The sequence below is a fragment of the Chamaea fasciata genome, unplaced genomic scaffold (genome assembly GCF_029207755.1).
Source record: "Chamaea fasciata isolate MVZ Bird 193981 ecotype frontalis unplaced genomic scaffold, bChaFas1.0.hap1 SCAF_7, whole genome shotgun sequence".
Taxonomy (NCBI): Eukaryota; Metazoa; Chordata; class Aves; order Passeriformes; family Sylviidae; genus Chamaea; species Chamaea fasciata.
In genome coordinates this window covers 5,765,806-5,792,227 of record NW_027094092.1, presented here as the reverse complement: position 1 = coordinate 5,792,227, position 26,422 = coordinate 5,765,806, and the positions used below count along the sequence as shown (strand labels likewise).

The following is a 26,422-nucleotide window of genomic DNA, read 5'->3' as shown; positions in this document are numbered from 1 at the left end:
GTTCCCTCTGACGTCTCCCTCTGATGTTTTCTATACAGAACCCAAAAGGTGGAGGGCGGTGGCTCACACTCCCCTGAGGACCGTATTCCCTGGAGGCCAGGTGTGTTACCTACTGCCGGTGCAGAAGGGTGGGAGCCCACTCCCTGGGAGCACTCAGCCTTGTAAGTCGGCATGCTGCACACAGCCCAGCAGCTCAGCATGAGCCCAGGGATACAGAAGGTGGAAGCTTTGGACGAGGGCCGCTTCATATCTGTGAAGTGGGAGGATGGAAGGGAGAGCAGCTACCCCTGTGTCTGGCTGAGGGACAACTGCCAGTGTCCCCTCTGCTTCCTGCCCTCCGCTGGAGCACGCAGGCTGCTCTTCGAGGATCTGGATGTGAACATCGTGGTGAAGCAGGTTGCTCTGGCAGATAGAAAAAAGGTATTTGAAGCAAACCGTCATTCACCTTCTTGTGAAACTTGTCAAACAGTGCTTATTAATCTAAATTTTAGAAAATTCCAAGTTATATTCTAATCATAGTTTTCTTACTTGCAAACCTTACCAGATATTGGCAAAGCTTTTAGGAAAAATCGCTATTTGGGGAACTCAGGTCTTTCCACCTTCATATCAAACTTTACTTTATAGATGTTATGTAGAGGCTGCATAAACCCAGGCTTCAGCTTTTATAATATAATAATGCTTTTTAAATTTCTACCATGTGCTTCTTCATCACTAGTTGTTGAAAATACAGACATTTCTTGCACATTTAATTACACTTACACTTTTTCCTCTCTTTATTCTTTGAGCAAATGGCTTGAAAATCTGAAAAACACATGGCAAAACAATGATGACCTTAATCCATAACAAAAATGTCAGCTTATTAGCAAATCTTCAATGTACAAAACCCTTCATCTCAGCGTGAATACTCAAGCCGAAGTTGAATCCAATAATCAGAATTGAAGTAATGTCTGTATCCCTGTCTACTTATCTACATTAACATTTCTTCCTGAAAAATGGAAGGTTATCAACAAGAGAGGATAGGACCTGCCCTCCTATGAATTTCAATCTTTACTGATATATAAGAACCTACTACATTATTTAGGGTTTTTATGTTTTATTAAAAGCAGTACATGGCTCCTTTGGCAAACTAATTTCCTTCATTTTATACTTAAAGATGTTTTAAACACATTGAATACGTAGCAGTTAGCCCTGGGTCAGATGGAGCAGCCTCGCTGCAGGGGCAGTTTGCAGAGGCTGACTTGTGTGAGTGTCTCAGCCACAGCATAAGGGTCTCTGGTGAGGAATTCTGGGCTCCCAAGTTGATTGTAGGCAAAATTAATGCAATGTAAATTCATTATTTGATCCGGCAAATTAGAAGTTGTCTGCTTCCACTTATATTCAGACACTGATGAAAGCACAGCACTAATACTAAAATGATACTGATAGTGTTTTACCATTATATGAATGAGCAGAGTCATGTGAATTGAGAATTGATACCTACCCACCTGCCTTAAAAATTCAGCTGAGGGTCTGTGCTGGACTAACCTCTTTCAGTTCATGGCTAGCAAAACCATATGCTTTCTTTCCATGTTTGTTTCAGGAATTGAAAAACTCAATACTTTAAAAAAATTTATTTGATAGAAGGAAGACTTCAAAAGGAGACAGATTTTTCTCCTAGCACAAGGTCCTTGTCTGTCATGTTCTTTTTTCTTTTCTCACAACCTGTCAGTGTTTTGCAAGATATTTTCACTCTTCTGAGTTGGGGTGAAATGCTCTCCCCAGTGATATCCGCCAGTTTTTACAATTCTTTCTATTAAGTGCAGCTCCCACAGTGGAAACAGTCCACACAAACCAGAAAATTAGGTCATGGGTTGAAATGAAAATGAGCATTTCTAAAAAAGTGTCAGAATTTGAATAGTGTTCAGGTTGGGTTTTCATTACTTGTTTGCTATCATGCTTCAGTGAAAGTTTAACTCTGATCTAAGTATTAAAATTTCTGCCATTTCTAAGGGGTTTTGTTGTTCTAGGTGATATTTTTAAAATATATTTTTTTCTAAACTCACCTTTTCCTTTGTGTTGAAAGATCTCAATTACATGGCCTGATGAGCACACAAGTGAATATGAAGCTGAGTGGTTGAAAAAACGATGCTTCTCTGAAGAAGCCAGAGCTGTAATGCGAGCAGATTTGTTTTTACCAGGTAGGAATTAAATCCATGTCTGCCGTGCTTGTGTCACATGCAAGGGGTTTGATGCTGACAGTCCTGGCTAGAGGTGCCTGTGTGAGGACCAGTCTGCCCAGCTGGACCAGTGGCAGCAGCCCTTGGTGCCCAGTGCCAGGCTGTGCATGCATGACAGGGACCCGTGGTTATCTTTTCCCTCTTCTACCTTCTATACCTGAGAGAACTACAACTAATTTGGTTTCATTTACTTTCCTAAAAGCCTTTTCTTCCCAGAAGGTGTTAGTAGGTCTCAGAAATGAGCCATGGACCAGCAGTGGTCTGTGACTATGAAAGTGTGTGAGTGCTGTTTAAACTATTTAAATTTTTCTAAAGTTTTCTAAAAGGAAAAACTATTTGGAATTGCAAGGGAGTTGCACCTGAAATATTTTTTTTTCCCTGTTCATGGCCTCCTTGTTAAAAAGTAACAGCGTAGCATAGCAGCGAGTAGTGCTGAAGTTCAGGTTGTGTTTGCTTTGCTTCCCATGCATATTTTAGTGGTAGACTGTCTTTTGATCACTAAGTATTTTGTACAACTGTCTTTGTAACATTTACCCTGTACAAATCACTTACCCTTTTAAGTGAATAATTATAAACCCAGTAGGTTTGGCATGATGCATATCATCATTACTTTGACAGCCTTTCAGACTGAGCATGAAGGTGTGAAAGCTTGAAAGATGCCTGCAATTGCTCTTGACACTGTTCCTGTGAGATCTGCTGTTGCAGAAAGCTGTGCATCTGTATTCAGTGTTAAGACAGTATCTGTTAAAATAGGACATTACTGGTTTGAAACTTAAATGATGAGAAATATTTCCATTAATTTCTGTGGATGCTATAATGGACTCTTCATAGTGCAGAATGGAACTACTTTTCCCTGATAATATAAAAGTTTATATTTTTAATTATATATAAGTTTAATTTTGGCAAAAAATATATGGTTGTGTTTACTATTTTGAAGGGTTTGGCATGGTTCCAGAGTGAATATGATGAAGATAAACAAACCTCATTCAGGGAAACTAGACTTGATTTTTCAGATGGTAAGAACTTTTATTTGTGAAAAGTAATATGCTGTGAAAGCTAGCAGGATGTTTTGTAGCTTTCAAAGGGATCAATGTCAATTGAACATTACTTTAATTAATACCCAGACAAAATAATCTAGATCTCCGGTTATGTTCATTGGCAAAGGTATTAATTACTGAGATTTCAGTATTTCAGATGTAATGCTAATTTTTTCACCCATTATGAAGTCTTAACTGGCTGTGATTTGCCTTCACATGCATGCATTTGCAAAGTGCTTATTTCTGGCATATAAATAAGGAATATAAATATATTCTTGGCATATAAAAACTGGCATGTTTTGGAAGCCAGTTCTCTGCTCTGCCACTGCTCTTCTCCATTGGAGCCATCCAGGTAAAAATATACACCAAAGATCTGTTTCATTCTTTGGGCAATACTTTTTCAAATTCTGTTTCACATGGTAGGTCTGAAGAAATTAAGTGTATAAATGTTACACCAGTTAACTGGCTTTTTTTAGTGGTGTCATTCAACTCTTCCTCATATTCTCAGACAAGCTCTGGCTCATTATGATTGACCCCTTCTTGCAGTTTCTCACAGGTTTCAGTTGCCAAAAAAGGCTGCATCCTAGAAGTTTGCTTGCTGACTGTTTAAGATCTGTTTTTCATTGTGTACTGTAGTAAGTTTAGAACACACTTCCTTGTGGTGAGTGGAGATGCACACTGCAAATTACATGCCCTTAGAAGCAGCTAATCATATCCCAGCAGTGTAGTGTTACAGACAATGATATGAAATGCCAGCCCTGCATGCTGATTCAACAAAGAGTAACGAAAGCTCACCAGACTGCTGTAGTAAAAGGTTAACCTTCACTGCTGACATTATCACATCTCTGGCCTTTTTTTTTTTTTTTTTTTTTTTTTTTTTTTTTTTTTCCTGGTGGTTATTTGCTTTTAGTGCTGCTTTTTAAAAAAATGTTTTTCCATCACAGTTTCTAATTCAAAAAACATAGATGTCAGACATTGTGTCAAATCCAAAAAGTAGAGTAGGTCAGATTTTCAGTGCATGATGAAGTGGCTATAAATAGCTCTATGGCAGTATGTGAAGATTTCCCTTTTAAAACATTGCCAGATCCTATCCATGCAATATGCAAAAACAAAATCTGCTATTTGTATTAAGGCTCATTTCAGCCCAGCTTACAAGATGCTGCCAAAAGAACAGCAAAACAACCATATTCTACTTCTACAGCTGTGGTGTCTCAAAGATAGTCTCTTTTTTTCTTTGTTTACTTGAGTTCTACCCAGCAGATGTCACAAGAATGATTTACCATGTCTGTAATTCAAATGCTGGGTGTAGTAGAGGATGCTTGTGAGAGACACTAAGTAAGCCAGTATCCAGTATCTAACTTCATTGTGTTTGCTGAGGCTCATTTTCCAACATGCTGGCATACCAACATCAGGATGGGGCTGGGGGTTTGGGGGGTGGAAATTAGATAACATCACAATGATATTTTCCTGTTGGGTGAAAGAGAATATTCTGCAGAGCTAGTCTGTAGTGGTACTTAATATTTTTAGCCTAAGGTTAGGTTAAACTTTTAACAGCAGTTTAAAGGTTTCTGATGATGATAGTTCTTTAAAATGTGATAATATGATACTGGATATATTTATCCAGCTCCACAAAAGTTTGAATCAGGATGTTAACAGCATCAATGGTGTTTTCAGTTTCTCTGTTAGGTCCTGAGAGATGATAATTTTAGGAGGATGAAGCTAAAAGTAGTTTTTTACATTAAAAGTTTGGTCATTTGAATTTATCCTGCAGAAATAACTAATAAGAGCTTAATGACATGAGCTAGGCTGCCATAAATGTAACTCACAGTAGAGCAAAAATACACTTGGCTTTCAACAAACATTAAAATGCGTGCTGTAGACAAAATAATTTTAGATGAAATAATTTACTCTAGTGGTGTCTAAACTTTCCAATATTTCTCCAAAAGATTTTGATCAGCATTGTCCCAACTTTTGTAGTAAATGCTGGATAATTTCAAGTGTTGATGCATGCACACCATCTGCAGGTACTGAGCAAAGGGCATCTTCTCATTTTATGCAAATTCTAATGAGTTAGGACTAACCTGGTATGATCAAGAAATGGGATTTTTGTTTTCTCTATCTTTTTCCGCCCAAATTATTGTTCTGAAATTATTGAAAGAGGCATTAATTCTTTCAAAAGTGTTTCATTCTTCTCATTTTGAAAAGCACATGGATATGGGGTTTTAGTAGTCATAACCTTGATTATCAGTAAAGACACAAAATAATTCTAAAAGACTTGTTTTTATCCTGTATAAGTTGTTCACTTACATTTTCAGAGGGCCCTGGACAGGTTGGATAGATGGGCTGAATCCAACAATGTGAGGTTTAACAAAACCAATTGTCAGGTCCTGCACTTTGGTAACAACAACCCCTGCTGTGCTGCAGGCTGGGGACAGAGTGGCTGGAGAGTGCCCAGGGGGAAAGGTGACAGCCATGAACATGTGCCAGCAGTGTGCCCTGGTGGCCAAGAAGGCCAACAGCATCCTGGCCTGGATCAGGAATAGTGTGTCCAGCAGGAGCAGGGAGGTCATTCTTCCCCTGTACTTGGCACTGGTGAGGCCACACCTTGAGTGCTGTGTCCAGTTCCGGGCCCCTCAGTTTAGGAAGGATGTTGAGATGCTGGAGCATGTCCAGAGAAGGGCGACAAGGCTGGTGAAGGATCGATCTGGAACACAAGCCCTGTGAAGAGCAGCTCAGTTGTTTAGCCTGGAGAAAAGGAGGCTCATGGGTAACTTTATCATTCTCTACAACTCCCTGAAAGGAGGTTGTAGCCAGCCAAGTGTCAGTCTCTACTCCCAGACAACCAGCGACAGGACAAGAGGACACAGATTAGATGCACCAGGAAGGTTCAGGTTGGACATCAGGAAGAATTTCTTCACAGAAGGGGTGTTTGAGCTTTGGAGTAGGCTGCCCAGGGAGGTGGTGGGGTCACTATCCCTAGAGGTGTTTAAGAAAGGCTGGATGTGGCACTCAGTGCCATAGTCTAGTTGACAAGATGGTGTTTGGTCATAGATTGGACTTGATGGTCACAAAGGTCTTTCCCAACCTAGTTGATTTCTCTGATTTGCAAACATAAAGATTTTTAATTTGGAAACTGCAGCTGTGCTGTGCAAGTAAGACCTAAGGCTGTCCAGACACTAATGACTCATTCCTATTCTTCTTACCCCTTCAGCTTTTAGAGCGTATGTTCTAATATTTCTACTTTAGTACAACGGAAACTGTATTTACTGCCTTAGTAGTGGGAAAAAATTGTTCTATGGTGACATGATAAAACAATGAAGAGCTTGAGTTATTTCCACCAGGAAATAACTGGGAGAGTAAAGTCCCTGTGCAGATCAGTAGAGTTCCTTGATAGATTTTCAGGCTGAAGAGATTTTGTGAATAGAAATGGGTAGAAAGTTCCTGTTGTTTGGTATATGAAAGAATAACATGCCATGGGGGGCACACAGTTTTCTAAGACTTTCAGACAGTCTTTTTAAAAATACTTTTAAATGGAAGAACGTAACTATCTTCATACCACAAGATCTTTTCCCATTCTCTGATTTGTGCTTTCCTGTCCCTTTTCCAAATAACTGTGGAGCTTGCAATCTGTCAAACTGTAAATATCGGACAACATATAGCATTTTTATCTGGAGCCAAGGTATAAATGCTGCTTCTTTTAGTGCAGACCTATGACTTGTCTCTCACCTATTGCTGTTGTGCTCACCAGGCTGTGATGCTGTCTGGGACCAGTCAGGAGAATTCCTTCACTGTTTTTCATACAAATATGAATTGTTTAAAAGCAGTTCATGTGTATGTCAGACATAAGTGTTAGAAATTAGACCACAGAACTATTGCAGCTACTAGAAGGATCAAAATTGGCACTTGTATATTTAAATTAAGCTCTAAGCTCTCTCAAAAACCCCACAATTACTAATACATAAAGCATAAAGATTAACAAGTCTGCAGGAAATTCTGTGCTAAAATTCATTATTTTCTTTGGGATATGTAGTATAAAATGGAGTGGTCACATTCATATTACCACTGGAGCTATATGCATGGTTTCTACTTCCAGTGTATTTACCATGGTGTCGTTACAGAGTACATTGGCAAATGTCAAGGGGGAAAGGTTACTCCTGCAGTAGCTCAAAGGCTAAGCTCTTGACTGCATCAACATGTCATTGAGGGGCTGAAAACTTGGAGCCTGTCTTCTCTGAAATATGAGGTAGGATTTATAAGCACTTGTGTATCAGTTTACACCTTTAAAAAGAAAGACAAACCTAAACCATTAAGGATGCTGGCTACACTTGTCAGTGGAAGGGGATTTATATGAGAAAAGTGAATCTTTGAGGAAAGGAATTTATGGCCTTGCAAGGGAGAATTGAACCGTATTTACTCTCTAGCTTTCTTTGTTTTGTAGCTGTTTGGGAATTATTTTTGTTTGTTGGTGTTTTTGCAAATTGGTGAAACATTAAAAAAAAAAGCTCTTCAGTTTTAGTAGCTTGGTAGCTGTTTTGGGATAATCAGTGTAGAGTTCAGTTTCCTTGACACTGCAATTTCCACATTGTACCATAAAGGTTAAATATATCTTCAGTCAGCAGGCGATGTTATGGTATTATTCCCAAATACACTTCAGAGTCTGGCAAAGGCTAAATTTTCAGAAAAATTATTTCTCTTCAAGTTAAGTGATAGGAGAAACATTTTGAATTTAGCTTTTGTCTCCCTTTGGCTCCATAGCTTTTTGAATGTGAGGCCAGATGACAGCTGCCAGTGCTGAAGGTCTGGTAGGGTGGAGGATGAAATGGGTGGTTGTTCCACAGGCCAGCTGTAAAGGTTGACAGATTTGTTATGCCAAAATCCAAGACAGTCCCAGACTGATATGCTAAGCATGTGCTGTTTTGCTGTGCTATGACAAAGCACATGTTTGTAACAAAAGCCAAAACCACCTGAAAACCCAAGACCACAGTCCATGCCCTGCTGCGGAAGGGTCATCCCATATCAGGTGAAACTTCTAGCAGGAACAATAGGCACTGGGAATTTGAACAAGAGGACACCATAGTCTATGTACCCTTGAAAGCCTGGGATTCCTGGAGATGCAGTTCGATTCCAGATGCATGTATTTTTTTTCCAAAGTGAAGAAAACTCTGTTGGTATTTTCCTTGAAATTCTACTTCTTGTTTTAGGAAGATTAGGAAAATATTTATTAGCAAGTCAGTAAGAAAACTAGGACGGAAAAGATGAGACTTAAAATGTTCCATTAGTTTTCACATGGTTATTTACCTGCCCTGTCTTTCAAAGGATATTCTTTGAAAGTATGAGGATATTTTGTGAAAGTATGTTCACACAACATACTTAAAGCTATTTTAATTTCTTAACTTCTAATAGAGAAAAGGGAAAACATTCATATTCTATTTTTCACTGTCTTTCAAGTATGTGAAAAGATGTATATTGTTGTTCTGATTATCAGCCTTCTGATTTGTTTTACATTCTTGTATTGGAGTTCTCATGCATTGAAACATAAACAAGTAGATTGTTTTCGCATTCTTCTCTGTGATGGACTGCTGGTTTGATCACTAGGGTCAGAGGGGTGTTCCTCTCATCCCCCAATCCTTGACCAAATCCCAAAAACTATTTAAGTTGAGATTCCCAAAATGAAGTCCTTCTTTTTCTTGCTCTCAAGCTGACGGGTGAGTGTCCTTCTTTTCATGTCCTCTTGCGACATTATATTAAGTTAAACACATTGGAGTCATGAATAACTGACCATGGAGTGGTCTCAAAAAGGAATTTAATGAGGTGAGATTATATCTCTTCTCAAGGTTTGCACTTTTTGATTTTGTGATCATGTTACCAAATTCAACAGTGTGTCAGTCATACTGCTGCTTCTTTGAAACAGCAGTAGACTACAAAAGGTAAACTATAAAAGATGGGCTTTGTGAATAGCTTATATCTGGGCATGTGTGTTGTGATTCTTGGACCATGTCTAACTACCCATAGCCAGATGAAAGAGGAACACTAGTGGCTGAGAAATATTGTAACTTTTTAGTATCTGAGTTCATTTTTATGAGCACATTATTTTTTCTGCTTCCTACCTATATGTAGAAAGAGGTGAAAACGAAGCCCCAAACCTGGCCTTCACATCTGTTTGTAGTATGTCCCTCAGTCACCAGGGTAAATTGCCCAGTGTTTTCAATTCTGAAAGCTCCTTGGAATTTGTAATAACTTTCATTGGTTCTGTCCATCGAAGAGATGTTGGAATAAATAGGGATACAGGTGTTTTATAAGTGATGCCACCTGCATAATTTCACCAATGTTTATGTGGTCTCATTTCTAGTGTGTGATCTCTGTGATTAGTGATTGGGCAAGTTATCTGAATATCAGCTGAAATACCAAGTAAGGTAGTCATGATTTAAACAAAACAATTATTCTAGATAAAATCTTTTCATGCTTTATAGTACACTCTTCTAAGAAAAGCACCTTCAGACTAAATATATAAAAGCAAGGAAAAACAAATATGTCTTTACTGTAAGAATAAAAGCTCTAATTCAATATTTAAGAGACTGCTTGACTTAAACCAGGAATGTTTCAAGTTTTGCAAAAAAACCTAGAATCAATACTAACTTTATGCAAAACAAAACCAGTAAGAAATAGCATCTTTGTCCTTTTTACCCATTACTGTTCACTATCTTTGGTTTGAAGATCTGTGTGTGTTTGTTTGTGCATGCAAGCCAGTAAACTGAAAAACTTAGAAGATATTACAAGTGGAAATAAGGAAGAAGAGAACAAGAAGCAAGCAGTGTTACATTCAGAGAGGATCTGAAATAGGTCTTTTATACAGGAGAAAAAGTAATTACCCAACATCTATTTCTGTACCTGTGTTTACTGTACCTTCAAAAGGCCCATTTATCTGTCCAAATGGTCTTTGGTATCTGCTATCAGCACAGCTTTTTCAGACCAAATGAGCAGCTCACACCCCATTTCCTCATTCTGGAAGTTGACATGTTCCATTATTCATAGCCCACGAAATGTCTGAAACATGTAAGACCCAAAGTTGCTGTGAAAGAGCGTGGAGAGTCATAATCACCAGGATATTTTGCTTCTGTGCTTAGCTGATCTGCAGTTGATGGCTGCCACTTTCTGGCACCACAGAATCAGAGGAGGGGACAGAGTGCTCGTGGGGTGGGGGGGTTCACAAGGCTTACATGCTCTCTGTTCAATGATAAAACGATTTTTTTACTGTGAATTACCGTCGAATACACAGAGTGAATGTTTTGGGTAGCGGTAAGTGGTGTTAGTGGGGAAAGCAGGTCTGAAGTCCATGAGGCAACTGGCACAGGCATGGGGGAACAACTGTGTAGGGAGAGCCTGGGTGCTTGGTGGCTTGTGGCTCTCTGGTCTGGGCCGTGTCTCCCCTCAGCACCTTATTGCTCCAGACAACCTTCATGAAATAGAAAAGACCCACTGCATCCCTGGAGGAAGTTGCCCAGAGAAGGTGTGGATGTCCAGTCCATGGGAGTGTTCAAGGCCAGGTTGGACAGAGCTTGGAGAAAACTGGTCTACTGGAAGGTGTCCCTGCTCATAGCAGGGGGATTGGAATTAGCTGATCTTCAAGGTTCCTTCCAGCCCAAACCATTCTGTGATTCTGTCTTTTGTGATCAGCACTAGTATAAATGCAGGGGAGAAAACAATTACCAACGGTGCTTTCAAGCAAGGCAGGTCAGGGCTGTTAAGCTTAGGCAGCTTAATAAAAGTTGTATCTTGACCTAAGATTCATTTGCACCGGAAACTTGTAGTAGTTTCAGGTTATGTGTACTAAGGGGGCTTACAAGTGCAATTGGTTACAATAAAACCACTACCAGCTCCCCGTAGAAGTTTTCTTTCAGCTGCATGGGCAGCCATTTTACTTGCCTTTAAAACCTGTACTATTTTAAAATCCCTATGTATGAACAAATTAGGAAAAGACCAAGATGGATTTAGTGGCCCAGGTACACCATACAGTATTTTTGGACATTCTCTGGAATTCTATCAACTGCAGAAGAAAATCACTATTATTTGTAACAAAAGTGACCCACAGCTGTTGCTTCCAGTGTCCTCTGCCAGTAGTACAGAGAAATTAAATGGAAGTTAACTGCACTGTCAGGCTCCAGAAAGTGTCCTGGTGAGAAGCTGTGATTTGGGCTCTATGATTAATATTCTGCCTTTTTCCTTTCTACATTACTGTTCCCTTGAGTTCTTGGCTGAATACGCTAGAGCCATTAAAACTTTGGTGATATCTGTTTCAGTGCTGTTTAGCAAAATTAGTCCTGGCAACATTAACTGGAGGGGAAAAAATTAGGGTTGAATGGGGAGGGGTGGAACAACCTTATTTTAACTAAGTGACCTTGGCCTATGATACTGAGCTCAAAACAAAGAATCATGGAGTTTCGTTGTTATTATGTGGTTTTGCTTGCACTAAATAATGGCTGCAGTACTGCCTTTTAGTGAAGGATATCAATTTGATTTTGGCATCTGTGTCTGAAAATCTAAAAATACATGTAATGAGAAATTTTAGACATGGTTAGCAGTGTGGTGCTTCCTACTAGCTTCTCCACAGAGACAAATTAGGAGAGTTCTTTTCCTAAATCTCCTGTATGCTAGTGGTAAGATATGAGTATTATACTTCTCACTGCTCTAGGGGTTTGATTCCTTTTAGTCTTCGCTGAAACTTTTGGCAGATGCTGCCATAGAAAACCTCAGGCCAAATAGTTAAGGTTTACCAAAGTTAAAAATAAGTGAAACATGCCTAGTGAGAGTTGCGAGGGAGCCCCAGTGGTAGAGTTCCTCCAGCTGTGCTCTGACACCATAGAATTACAGAACGGTTTGGGTTGGAAGGGGACCTTGAAGATCATCTTGTTCCAACCCCCCTCCCATGGGCAGGGACACCTTCAACTAGACCAGGTTCCTCAAAGTCTTATCAGCCCTGGCCTGGAACACTTCTACATCTTTCCTGGGCAACCTGTTCTAGTGCCTCACTATCCACAGTTAAGTCACCCTGAAGCTGCCTTTTTTCAGACTGAACAATCCCGATTTTCTCAGCTTTTCCTCATATGAGAGGTGCTCCATCCCTCTGTTCAACTTGGTGGCCTTCTCTGGACTCATGGCATCTTATGAATCAAGTGAGATCTTTAGACAAGCCCTGCCTTAGTCTTAGATTTTTGGCAGCAGCTCAGCTTAGGAGACCCACACCTAAATTGCTCTGGCTCACAAGTTCTTAAGAATGGCCAATTAGGTCTATAATAAAATGAGTTATTTATTGAATAGGCGGGAGATTAACAGACAAAAGGCCTTAAACACAGTTACTTACTACTAAAACAAAAGAACTACTAGTAGATTACATGAAACAGTGCATGACATAAAGGTACCTGTAGTATAGCTAGCAAAGAAATGGTATATACTAGGGGTCAATGTGATTTACCACTGATTTGTCAATAGTGTACGCAGAGTCCTTTCACTCAACCCTTAAGAGAGTAACCACAAAGCAGGCATCCCAAACTCTGGGGAGAAGACCCCACACATTTCCAGGGAATGTGCAGAAGACTTCTGCTTTGTGAACGTATTGTGTAGCTTTTATAATTTGCAAAGTGGGGTGTCTGTCAGTCATAAATTCCAACTTATCTTTCCACATCTGCTTCCACAGCAAGATGTTTATTGTCAACTGGGAATGGTAATCCCATGGTGCCAAAATAACTCATAAACTCAAAACAAGATGTCTTGATGGAGTTATTTCACCGATTAGCAAACCTGTGTGAGAGGAAAGATGCCCTGAGTTATTGCACCAGCTGACCAACTCTTAGAGGGCAGGGGGCATGCCCTGCTGCACTTCAACAGGTCAGTGTCCTTCATGTGTTGGAGACTCCAGAGCTGGATGCAATACTCAAGGTGGGGTCTCAGCAGAGCAGAGAGGCAGAAAATGAATGGGCATTAAAAATGTTTCATAGACACAGGCAAGGGAAACTAAAATGACTGGCCTTGGGTTTTGAGGAGCTTCTTCATGGAAGTATGGACTGGCATGGTCCCAAGCCATGAGTTTGACCTCAAGTAACTCCCACAGGCTGATTGGGTGAACCTGGGTAACCCCAGACAGTCCCAACCAATGAGTTTGACTTCAAGTGACCCCATAGGCTAAGTGGTTGACCTCACATGACTCCAGCATTGTCCCAACTCATGAATTTGACCTCAAGTAACACCACAGGCTAATTGGTTGAAGCCAGGTAGCACCATCATGGTCCCAAGTGATGGGTCTGAAGTCAAGTAACCCCATGGGTTGACCTATGAGGGATGGCTCAGGGTGCTCCATGGTTTTTCACCCTTGACAAGAAACTTTCAAAGTAGTTGTATTTTCAAATTTTCACTCTTGTGGCTCACCAGTACAAACAGAAAAATGAATACACGCATTTATGAGGCACTATTAACAAAAAATATTCCTTTCAAACTGTCCTTTCATTCAACTTCTGACCTAAAATTTCGATACTGCAATGTCTTGCTGAATTTCATCCTAAGTTTGCAAACTCAGGGATCCCATTCGAGGTTTGCAGGATTGAGGAATATTCACAAATACGTAGAAATCCCACTAACTTCCTGCCTTGACCATGTCCTGAGTTTTGATGCTAAAACAGCTAAGAACTTGTTTCTCTATTTCTTCCTTTCAGAACGCCAGTACTGGGGCTCAGACCTTCAGCTTCCTGAAATACCTTTTGAAGAAATCATGTACAATGATGAAAGTGCATACAAGTGGTTGTGCACCCTAAAGAAAGTAGGAATTGTTCTACTGACAGGAGCTGCTACAAGGCAGGGAGAATTGGTTAGACTTGGCCACAGGATTGGGTTCCTGCGTCTCACATTTTATGGGTGAGTTTGTTTTACAATATCTTTGTTTTGCCAGTGTTGTAATCGCCTCTAATGTTCTTCATCTAAGTTTGCTGTGTTTATTTTGTGGACTAATATATTAAAGCAAGGTGTATGGTTTTTTCCTTATACAATAGAAAATTTGGCATCACGTTTATATACTGTACAAGAGAATCGCTTTGCTGTCACAGGTAGGGTATGTAAAGAAGAGCAGCAATAACATTAACTGCTGAGAGAAGGAAAAGTGCCTGAAAACAAATGTTGTTGAATATAGGGTAACAGTGAGATAGACTTACTTACCTGTTCCCTGAAACAAAACCAAAAATCCCTAATCCAATCCCGTCTGAACAGAGAAGGTTATCTGTTCTGAAACTTTTGCTTAGTCTGATATTGAGTCATGGATATAGGTAGGATGATGGTATGGTGGCCCACATCACCAAGAAGATGGGCTGAATACCCATATCCCTGCATTCAACAGAGTATGCTCTGGAAAGCCATAACCCATCCCAACAAGCAGAGTTCAACTTGAAGGAGCACAAGCAGGCACTTGTAAATTATCCTTTTGATGTCAAGAACTGGCAAGCTGAAGCTCTACCTCTCCAAGCGCCTACTAAATAAGCAGACAAATCATGATGGCAACTCACATCTTGCTGAGCTGAACCAGTGACCTCCATCTAATTAAGAAGAAATGTTTGTACTAATACTTATAATATTTTTCACCTCTGAAAGAGAAGTTCATTTCTTACTGGCATCCAGTTCTGGGATGGCTTTTACAACTGTAATAAAATAGTAACTTTGGGTAATTTCCCTGCTGTTTCATTGGGAGTGAAATACATGGCCTACAAAATATGATAAATAAAAGGATAAACTCAGAATTGGCAAACTTTCCAAATTCAGCATTACCTCAACAGAACCCTGAACTTTAAACTGAAATGTAACAGCAATGAATATGATTCTACCACATGAAAGAAAAAAGCCTTTCTTCTTATCTAGATGTTTGCTTGGTGTGACTTTTCTAAAATGTCATTACTGTAAAAAGCAGAAACATTCTCTGTATCAGCCATATAACAACATCAAGAGATCCCACGTTTTTAAATTAATTTTTTTCTTTCCATTATGGAGACCCAACTGCATTAATGAAATCTCCAGTCATACCACAGCTGAAGTCCAACTTCTCATGCCCTAGACCCTGTGTTCCTTCTCTGTTCTGAAGCCTTGTCCAGTGCTTGGTGTGGTGTGAAGGCCTTCCTCTGGGGCTCCAGCACTCTCATTAATACTGCCAATCCATCACTACCACCTGGAGGTCTTCAGCAGCAAAAGGACATGTCCCAAATCTCATTTGCATGAGACACAGACTTAATGAAGTGATCAAGTGTAAGACCAAATGATTCAAATGTGGCTTCAGTTCCTAGCACTGCACTTTCACAGGACTAAGGATGTAACAGACAGCCTGGTTTTCTACTGATGAAGACTGAGCCCATGTTGCTATCTAATGCAAAAAAATGGCTACACCTTCTTGGTGCCAATCTTCTTACTCTATCAAACAGCCTGAACAATGAGCTTTGAAATCTGACCCTAATTATTAAACCATAAACCAGTTCAACCCACTTTGCTCTCCTTAAGGTCCAAGAGTCCTCTGACATACCCTTACTACCTGTGCACCCAACACGGCCAAGTTGATGCTTCAGCTCAGTTGAGACTTAGACAAAGTAAGGTTGATTTTTCCATATTCAATGCTGAGCTCCCTATTAGCCTCTTTGACTTCAAGTCAGTAACTTGGGCTTTAACCAAAGCTCCCTGTGTGGAAGGAAAGCTCCTGGGGAGCAGCTTCCCTTGCAAATCCTGACAGCACAAAAGCAATGACTGCTTTTACGAAAACTTATGATGATTTTATAAAGTGTTATCATTCCAGCAGTTTTAAAAATTTCATATAAATGAGACAATTAAAATGTGTTAAATTGTTTTAGAACCATCAGGTGACACCATAGCCTATAGAATTAAAGATGGAGCAAATCTAGCTGTCTTCAGCACTAATTACAGGAATGATATAAAGGGGCTATTTTTTGGCTGTCAAGCTGTGGAAGTGTGGTTGAAATTATCATACTTGAGTACTGAGGTCATGTGCTGATGAAGATGTGCTGTTACTCAAGTAATGTACTGATGAATATGTGCCGTACCAAATAATAAAATCTATTTCTCCTAGGCAGTTAAACACATTTGCAAATATTCAAGGGGGTTTTCCCTCTGGCAATTGCAGAAATCTAATTTTAGCATTTTGCATAATTCCTATACTAAATACCACTCATAGAACAAAAGCATTAATATACTGTATATAAATAATTTTATCTGCATGTTCTTTAGCCTATTTTCTTTTTAAATTGTTATTAAGAAGAAAAGCTAGGCGCCCACCATCTGGAACATATCTGGTCTATAGTATTCCACAAGGGAAAATGAGTTTCATAATTTCTTTTCCGCCACTTATGTGTGTGCAATTATATGGACTCTGTATGGTAAATTACACTTTTCCAGACAAACATCTGGATCTATAGCATGCATCTGCTAAGGACTGTCTTCAATCATGTGAACTTTGTGTAAACAAAACCTGTGGCTCGTGGTCTCAAATTCTCCTGCATGGTGTGTCACTCCAAACACATTTTGTGTGTGCAGCAACACGAGGTATTCATGTCTTTGTCATATAGCTGTAACTTTCTTTCTTCGCTGCAGTTGTCAGAAAACTTTTTTACTGAATTGTGCCAAATTCCAAGACAGAAACTATGTAATAAAATAAACAGAGCTACTTCTCAAAAAGGGTGTCATAGAAAGGGAAGAAGTTTCAAGGTATTTCATCAAGACATTTTCCTGCAGTAGCAAGTCTTCAACTTACAGGAAAGATACCCCTGTAAAGGATACTCTATATTTTCTAAGATTATAAAGCCTTAAAAATAACTTCTGGGAAAATTTACATGGCCTTTACAAATTTTCTATTTCATGGATAATGTTCTCCATGTGGCAGAGGGAAAGTGGAGGGTTGGTAAAAAGAAATGGGCCAGCTTCTCCTCGCTTATTTATGGAGCATCAGTACTAAGATGATTTCTACTGGCAGAAGCCTCTTGGTTAGTGTCTCCAGCTGGCCTTTGCATTCAGCAAAGTGCCACCACTGGAAAGCCATCATTCTTCTAGGCACTGCCCTGGTGCCAGATGTCTCTTGGCACACTGAAGTTTATCTAAAACTGCTGAAAAAAGCCTCTCTTGGGGTGGAGAGACACGGCTAAATTCTTATTTCCTTATAATGTTACAATATTTTCATGTCCAAAGATTAAATTACTCTTGTACTGTGATTCCACAATTTCAATGTATACTGTCTGGCATGCTGGCTGGATGTTCTAACATGTTTTCTCTTTTCCTTTTCATTACAAAGACCAACTTGGCAAGTGCAAGACAAAGCAGATGCTAACAATGTAGCTTATACAACTGGGAGACTCTGTTTTCACACTGATTACCCTGTTCTGCAGCATCCACCTGGGGTAAGTTGAATTTACTGAATTTTTCACCCCACAAAAGGGATAAGGGAAATGTTCCTATAGTGTGAAATATGGTTAGTGATCAGTGGCTCTGAATTTTGTTTTAAAAGAGCAAGCTAATAATACCAATATATTAATCTTCATATGACAATCTATATACACATGGGTATGCAATTTATATAGTATTATGTAAATCCAGCATAAGTCTCCCATATATCCCATAATTTTTAAATACAATTCACAAAGTATTGAAAATGTTGCCATATGAGAAAACTTTAGGGTCTTTTATAAGCTTTGAATATGGTTCTCATTATTTCACAAAAGTTACATGTCTAAATGCTATAGTCAGGTTGTGAAATTTTAGGACTCATCTCTTCAGCTCAGGAGGGGAACGGAGAAAAAGTACAGTTAAGATGGTATATTCTGTTTTCTGTGAATTGGTACAAGATAAACACTTGTTTGCCGTTTCATAACAGACAAATAAACAGGGCCATTCTTTAAAACTGGACAACCACAGAAAATATGTTTTCACCCAATCCCTGTCATATCAAAGTGTAATCCACATAATTCACATAATTCCAGAGAACTGGAAAGTGTAGGAACAGTTTCAAAGGAACACAGATAACTCTGGAGAAGTTTGCACTATAAAACTTTCTCTTCTGTTGTTGTGGAGTACTCTGTTGTTTCTGTATTTAAACAAAAAGCTAATGTGATTTACCCATAGGGAAGTACCAAATACTTCACAATAAGATTATCTTTTCATCATTTAGATACTATTCATTGATGTGGAGTAAGAATGGAATAGAGCTTCATTAATAGGGAGCAGATGTGAATTAGCTCACTCTCCCATCTGTGCCAAAGCTCACACTCTGCTATGAAACATTAGAAAAAAAGTGTAACCTTTTTCATTCAAATGTGCTTGTAGGAAATAAAAGTATTAAAGTACGTTGAAATGTTTTTGAACATTGTCCTGAATGTGCCGTTTTCTTTATATATCTAGTTATTACACAATATTTGAATTCTTAAGTCGTATGCCACAATAACCCCCTGCAGTGTTATAGGCTGGGCACAGTGTGGCTGGACAGTGCCCAGTCAGAAAGGGACCTGGGGGTTCTGGTGAGAGCAGCTGAACATGAGCCAGCAGTGTGCCCCTGTGGCCAAGAAGGCCAATGGCACCTGGCCTGGATCAGGAATAGTGTGTCCAGCACGAGCAGGGAGGTCATTCTTCCCCTGTACTCAGCACTGGTGAGGCCACACCTTGAGTGCTGTGTCCAGTTCTGGGCTCTCAGTTTAGGAAGGAAGTTGAGATGCTCAAACAAATCTAGAGCAGGACAATAAGGCTCATGAGGGATCTGGTACACAAGCCCCATGAGGAACGACTGAGGGAACTGGGGTTGTTTAGCCCAGAGAAAAGAAGACTCAGAGGTGACCTTATCACTCTCTACAGCTTCCTGAAAGGTGGCTGTCGTCAGGTGGGGGGGTTGGTCTCTTTCTCCAGGCAGCAACTGACAGAACGAGAGGACAGTCTTAAGCTGCACCAAGGGAAATACAGGTTGGATATTAGGAAGAAGTTTTTTACTGACAGAGTGATAAAGTATTGGAATGGTCTGCCCAGAGTGGTGGTGGAGTCACCATCCCTGGATGTGTTTAAAAAAACGATTGTATGTGGCACACAGTGCCATGGTTTAGTTGAGGTGTTAGGGTTTGGGTTGGACTCAATGATCTTAAAGGTCTGTTTCAACCTAGTGATTCTGTGATTTATTACAAACTTTTAGATGTGTTGTTAAAGCATGATGATTAATTTCAGAACTGTCCCATAAAAACACGGATTTAGGATTTCCTAGGACCATAACATAACTTACTGCAGCCCTCCTTGGCAGGGCCAAGCTATGCTTACCTTGCACAAGGCCAGCTGTGGCCACAAAAAAAAGAACTTGTTGCCTTGTGCTCCCTTCAGTGGGCCACTTGCCCTGCCCACAGCTTCAGTTTGCCCCTTCATCACCATCACAAAGGTCTGCAGATCCAGCTGGTAAGGAGAACAAACCCTGTTCTAGTCCTCTTTCCCATCCTGAGGGGTTTTTTGTTTGGTTTGGGTTTTTGGTTGGTGAGTTGTCTGGCTTTTTGGTTTTGTTGTTTATTTGTTTGAGGTTCTTGTGTTTGTGGGATGGTTTTTGTTGGGGCTTTTGTTGTTGATGTTTTGGGATTTTTCGGGTTTGGGGATTTTTTGTTTGTTTTATTTTGGTTGGTTGGTGGATTTTTGTTTGTTTTGGTTATTTTTTTTTCCTACTGGTCTCAGAAATAATTCACCATCATGGAAAGGCCAAATGACAAAGGTAACAACATTTTATCTGACAAGTGTATTTTGTATCATTTGCAGGATGAGCAGTTATTGTTTGTGTGATTTCTAGAGCCACAGGGAGTTTTACTGCTTTTGTCAGCAGTTCAGATTTATATCAGTGCAACCCAGAGCCCGGCTTAGGCTTTTTGCTCCATCTTACACCTTGGCAAATTCATTCTAAAGTGAAATGAAACTGTCTTAATGATACTTTATCATTAAGACACAGGCTGTCTCTGATAGCCACTTTTTCCCCTCTAGGAGTGGATAATTCACATCAGGTTTTGTTTCTGTGGACAAAGCTAACTTGCCTTGTTGAGATAAGACTGAAATGCATTTAAAATTATGTGACTGCTAGAAAGAGGGACTCAAAGGAAAGAAGCAAGACCTCTTTGCCACTGACTCACAGGTTGCAAGCATTAGAATTTATCCCAAATAGGATGGATTTATGAACATGCTATTTTAATTTTCTGCCTTTGTGATACTGGTCGCAGTGTTGTGAAGCTGCAGTAAATGAGAACTCAGTCTGTCACTGGGGGAAAAAAAAACAACGAAACAAACAACCAGAATAAAAGAACCACAGGTATGATGAACTGATATTAATAAACTGTTAAATATGCAAACTAATTATTTTTTTAAGAGCTGTTAATTCATTCCAGGTTCAGTTTCTTCATTGTATAAAGCAAACAGCTGCAGGAGGTGAAAGTGAAGTTGTAGATGGATTTCATGTGTGCAACAAGCTGAAGAAACAAAATCCTGAGGCATATCAGATCCTGTCCTCTACTGCCGTAGACTACGTTGATGTTGGGGTGGATTACTGTGATTTTGCTGTGCACTGTAAACAAAGGATTATAGAGTGAGTAGTTTCAATAACACCTGAAAAAATCCTTGTCGTCTGGTGAATTACATGTTGGTACGAGGTCTGCTCCTGCCACCTTGTGGGAAAACACTGGTTTAACTTGGTCTGTAGTTCTAGGTTTGGGTGGGGTTTTTTGTTTAGTTGATTGGAGTCTTTAGTCTGTTTTTTGGGGGTATTTGTTCGGTGCATTTTACCACTTACTTGGTTTTGCCACACACAAACAAGAAGTGGTGGTAATTAGAGTAAGTCCTAGGCACAGGTACAGGTTGGCAACAGCCAAATCTGTTACTAAATGCCAGCCAATGTACATACATATCATGCCAAGGAGAGGTCATAATTTGAAACATTTAGAATTATATACTATGAAAAGATGAAATACAAATGCTCATATTCTTTTCAGATTTTAAAAATTTCATTATTTATTTTAAAAAGTTTACAATTAAGGAGTGTATAATATAGATTTTTGAGCAAATTAAGTGTCTACACTTTCTCCTGATAATCCCTTTTCTTAGTTAGGTTTAATTAGAAAAATACAATCCAATATCAATCTGAATTTTACTATAGAAACATACTGATATTCTAGCATGAGAATTCAGTTATTTTTATATTCAGTTTAATCATCTTGAACTGTTTCAGTAACAACAGAATACATTCCCTTTTTTTTTCTTTTCTTTTTTTTTCCCTTCCCTTTATTACACAGTGTGGATTCTAGAGGCCAAGCAATTCGCATCAATTATAATAATGCAACAAGAGACACAGTGTTTGATATACCAGCTGAAAAAGTGAGGCCATTTTATGCAGCTCTAAAGGAATTTAATGATTTATTAAGCAGTGCAGAAAACAAGTTTACTTTCAAGCTGAAACCAGGTCAGTAAGTTGCTTCTCCTCACAATTTTTCACATATTTTTCCTGACAGTCAAAATACTTGAATACTGCTAGCACTAGTACTGAGAGGAACTGAGAGTCTTTCTCTCATCTACTTTATTTCATACTGCATTCTTACATTCATCTCATATATTTCTTTTCCCATTGTTAAAGAAGAAAATATGGCAGGGAATAGTCTACCTATAGATTAGTTGAATGTATCTTTATACTAAATCCAAAACAGCATTTTATGCTACATACCATGTTGGAAATTGATGTATCAATAGCACCATAGATGGGAAATACTATGTGTGATACCATGTGTGGCCTTAATCTCTGTTCTTTCATTCCCCAGCATTAAAATAAAGATATGAATCTCTCAAGAGATGCTACAAAAGTAAATTCATTGGTTTATCTGACTGCCTCATATACTATGGTACTTGTGTCTAAAATGTCTGTGAGGAAATTAATCTCTCTCCATTGGAAACATGCAATAAAATAATGTGTAAGATCACATTAATGGACAAACAAAGTGCCTTACATTACATTAGTGCCATCCATTTTGTTGATTAATGCATCAAAATGGTGGTAGAGGGAATGGGGAGAAGATAAGAATGACTGTGAGTTTATTCAATTAAAGATTTATCATAATTGTGGTGCACAAGGGAGAAAAATTAAATTAATATTCTAGCATTAATTATGTGATTTCCTAACTTTCAATGTCTTGACTTTTTTCTCAGGAAATTCTCTTAACAGTATAGTATGAATGTGTATAGTACAAATAGTACTAGACTGATCTAATAAAAAGTATCCCAGCAGCTTTCACCCATTTTATTTATTTCACCTGTATGGATTTGCTGTAATTGCCTTTCTCCTCAAGGCTTGATTGTCTCAGTGTGGACTCCTCTACCACTCTGCTTTTTAACTTCTCATTATACAAGAAATGAAAGTGATGTCAAAATGGAACTGGCCTCTCTGATTGAGAAAGTTAAAATTACTCTGTTGTTGCTTGTATTTCAAGCTGGGCTACTTAAAATTATTGTGCCCTAACTGTTGATATGAATCTACCTCCATATTATTTTGAAGGAATCAACTGTAACATTCCAACTAGTGACCGTTGTGCAATCTCTTTATAGGAGACATAGTGACATTTGATAACTGGCGTGTGCTTCATGGTCGTCAAAGCTACTCATCATGTTCAGAAGTGACGCGTCTCCTGGAAGGTGCCTATGCAGACTGGGATGTAGTCATGTCAAGGCTCCGGCTCCTCAGGAAAAGGATTGAGCTCTCTTCTAACTAGAATGAGCAAAACGTAGATTATCTAACCTCAATGACAACAGCAATATTAAAAAAATGAGTCTTCTTTTCAGAAACTTAGGTAATTTTTAACAAAGGCTTGTTGTAGAACCAGGGTAATGGCTGTAGACTGACAGAAGGTAGGTTTTGATTGGATATTAGGAAGACATTCTTTACTGTGAGGGTGCTGAGGTACTGCAAGAGGTTGTTCAGGAAAGCTATGGCTGCCCAGTCCCTGGACATGTTCAAGGGCAGGTTGGATGGGGCTTGGAGCAGACTGGGGTAGTGAAAGGTATCCTTGCTTATGGCAGAGGGGGTGGAACAAGATGGTCTTTAAGGTTCCTTTCAACCCAAACCATTCTATGAGTATATCATAAATATCTGTGCCCTGGTCTTTGAATCTAGGAAATATATTGCTATGTCTGAAAGTTTCTGTGCCTTTTTAAAATCAGTGTGCAAAGTGGCTTTAAAGATGATCAGTTGACTTGACTGGGGATCACAATGCCTTCCTCTACGTATCTACCGGCTCTCCTTAGAAAGCTTGAAAGGTAAAATGAAAAAAGTATTATTAACTAAATTTTGTTATGAACGGCACCTTCTTCCATTTTCAGAGAAGCATTCTTTATTACACAAATCATAACTAAAATTCTCTATTAAAAAAACCAAAACTGCTGTGGTGTTATTTTTAAATACACACCTTTCTAGGTGGGACTCTGCTGTAATACATGATGTCATTTAACAGAGGCTGTATTCTCTATATCCCCCCGTACATGTTTTGACTATCACAGCCACAAATAATTTTTCTTACATTTCCAAGTCCATAAGCTCAGAAACCATGAACTTACCAGAGAATGCATCATATTAATATTCCTCTGCATTAGGAAGATAAATCACTCTCAGTGTAGAGGTCACAGACAGTTAGAAATTCTATCAGATGCTGTGTATAATCTGTACAGCAGACTTTTGAGTAAAGTCAGGAAGAGGAATGCTGATGATGCTTGGTGGCTAGAAACTACAAAGCAGAAGTGGCTATTGACTTTCCATGTGACACAAATGTGGCAACTGAACCCAAATCCATTTTTGTTACACCTCCAATAGATCTTTAGGATGCCTTCTTCTGCTCTGGATTCTGAATAAAAATTACGCTATGTAGAAATTGCTGCAGCCAAGGTAGTAGAGTTCTTTCCCTATATTCAGATGCCAAATGGAAAAAGAAAGAATTTCCAAATACTTGTTTTCATACTCAACAAGATGTCCACTGAGTTTATTTTTCACTGTTCTTATAGCTGCAGAGCTAACAGGATGCCTCTCACCATGCTGTGATCTGGACAAAATAACCACTCTTCCCCCCTCAAATCCTTCCGTTCAGCTGTGTATTTTCAAAATGTTCCTTCCAAGTCAAATAAATCTTAGTCTCTTCTTAGTAGGGTAATACAATAGGACTACAACTACAGAATTAAATAACCATAGAATTAAAGTAAGGCCAGGTTAGATGGAGCTTTGAGCAGCCTGATTTAGTGGATGGTGTCCCTGCCCATGACAGGGGGACTGGAAATAGGTGATCTTTAAGTTCCCTTCCAACCCAGACCACTCTATGATTCTATGACCTAAAATCAGTTTGCAAATGCTTGCATAGCTTCTACTTATCATTTAACAACAGATATCAGCCAAATAATCAGATAAAACTCAATTAGGCCTTTTTGTCGTAGGGCAGTTTGAATCTAATCCTCTTTGTTAAATAGTGAAATGTTGTTGTCAAAGTTATGACCTCATGAAATAGTCTAACAAAATTTGGGTTTAGGGCTAATGAAATCTCTCAGAGCCTCCTTTAATAATTAATTCTGGAAACAAGAAGAATTTTTTTTTTTTTGTCTTTGCTATAAAAGAGGAAAAAGCTGAGGAAAGATTAATACCTATATTCATGTATTCCAGCAATGCTCCGCATTGTGATATTTTCCTTACAAATATAGAGTGAACGTTGCAATTTGTAACTATTAAGACATCCTGTGATTTATACCAGTCATTAATTTTCCAATGTATTCTATACTTTTCTGAACACTTTCATTCAAATTTCTTTTCATTAAAAGCTGTTATGGAACTGATTGCTGGTTTGGGCTTGTATCTAATCTCACATGTAATATCTTGCACACAGATATGAAGTCATTATTGTCAGTTACAAATATTTGTAAATATTATTAGACCTGGATCCATTCACATTTTTCCTGTATACTTAGCATATAGTTAAAATATTACTAAACCCATAGCTTTGAACAGAATGGAGTACAAATAATGGTAAAAACTGTTCATCAGTGGAAACATGACGTCATGCACAAGTAAAAAAAATCTAATTCCTGTAATGCCTCCATGAGCACAATATCCAGTTAAACTGGAAAAGGGTCTGACTACCCATACAAACCAAATGCAAATCAAAACTTATGCTTATGCCTGAAAACCCTCTGCTCAACTTCTACAATCCAGCTATTATCTGTATCAGAGATTGTAATTCCAAATTCCTTTGCCTAATACTTTAATCATACTGGAAAAAGTATTTCTGTAACTCCCCGCAAAGTAGATCTCCTGATGACTATTAATACGTGGTCAGGTTAAATAATAGAGGAAGCCCCAAATGTTTTTTTTTCCCCTTCTGTTCCAAAACCACACAAAAAATAATATTGCAAAGTTTGAAGATAGCTTCTGACGTAGCTGCAGTACAGATACATGCTTGTCACCCAGCATGGGTACCTCAACCATCACAGACTAAAAGGCTCAACCTTCTTTGCCATCTAATAGCAGCAAGAAAAGAATCAGCTGGCAATAAGCGTTAGCAAGACAACACTGAAGAAGCTTTTGGGCTGTATCCAGAGGGTGGTAAAGGGCATGATTTCACTCAGCTGTTGCAATCCAGAAGTCCTAATGCTGTGTTAGCTTTGTGCTGTTCATGATACATCAACTAATCAGGCTGTGGTCAGCAGCTGGCTGCATCCAGCACAGGTGGAGAAACAGGATAAAAAAAAAGAATACCCATTTTACTATTTGCAAATGCCTTTTCTCTTTTGTTCTAGCTTTCTTCTCCTCCCACTGCATTTTGTAGCAATAGGTATTGCAAAGCACTGTTTTCAGGTATCCTTTTTAAAATCTCCTCTTATATAGCGGATTTCCAGGTATTGTGTAAAGCTTGCTGAAAGTAAGTAGCATCTTGGGCAGATCAGTACACTCACATCTCTGTGGATCACTTCAGCACAGGCTCCACTTTGCTGCTGTTGAGCCAACTGCTGCATGTGCCAACTAATTTTGGCTGGTAAACCAGTGTCTAGAGAGATTTCCAAATACCCACTGTGGGAAGAAAATTTGACTAGCTGCCCAGCTTTGGAAGTTGAAATATATTAATACACACA

General features: G+C 39.0%; 1 protein-coding gene across 1 annotated transcript; it reads left to right on the top strand.

Moving 5' to 3' along the window:
• Positions 1–162: 162 nt before the first annotated feature.
• BBOX1 (gamma-butyrobetaine hydroxylase 1) lies at positions 163–25,275 on the top strand. The gene is made up of 7 exons (XM_066187289.1): positions 163–420; positions 2,063–2,177; positions 13,957–14,155; positions 17,571–17,676; positions 20,668–20,864; positions 21,568–21,734; positions 22,868–25,275. Exons 1-7 carry the CDS (start codon positions 172–174, stop codon positions 23,029–23,031), a joined length of 1,197 nt encoding a protein of 398 aa, XP_066043386.1. The 5' UTR covers positions 163–171; the 3' UTR covers positions 23,032–25,275.
• Positions 25,276–26,422: the final 1,147 nt, after the last annotated feature.

Excerpts from the sequence above, each read along its gene's own strand:
- BBOX1 (XM_066187289.1), top strand. The coding sequence starts at position 172 with ATGCTGCACACAGCCCAGCAGCTCAGCATGAGCCCAGGGATACAGAAG. Across the intron at positions 14,156-17,570 it reads CTGCGTCTCACATTTTATGG|ACCAACTTGGCAAGTGCAAG; the intron begins GTGAGTTTGTTT and ends TTCATTACAAAG. Across the intron at positions 21,735-22,867 it reads TACTTTCAAGCTGAAACCAG|GAGACATAGTGACATTTGAT; the intron begins GTCAGTAAGTTG and ends ATCTCTTTATAG.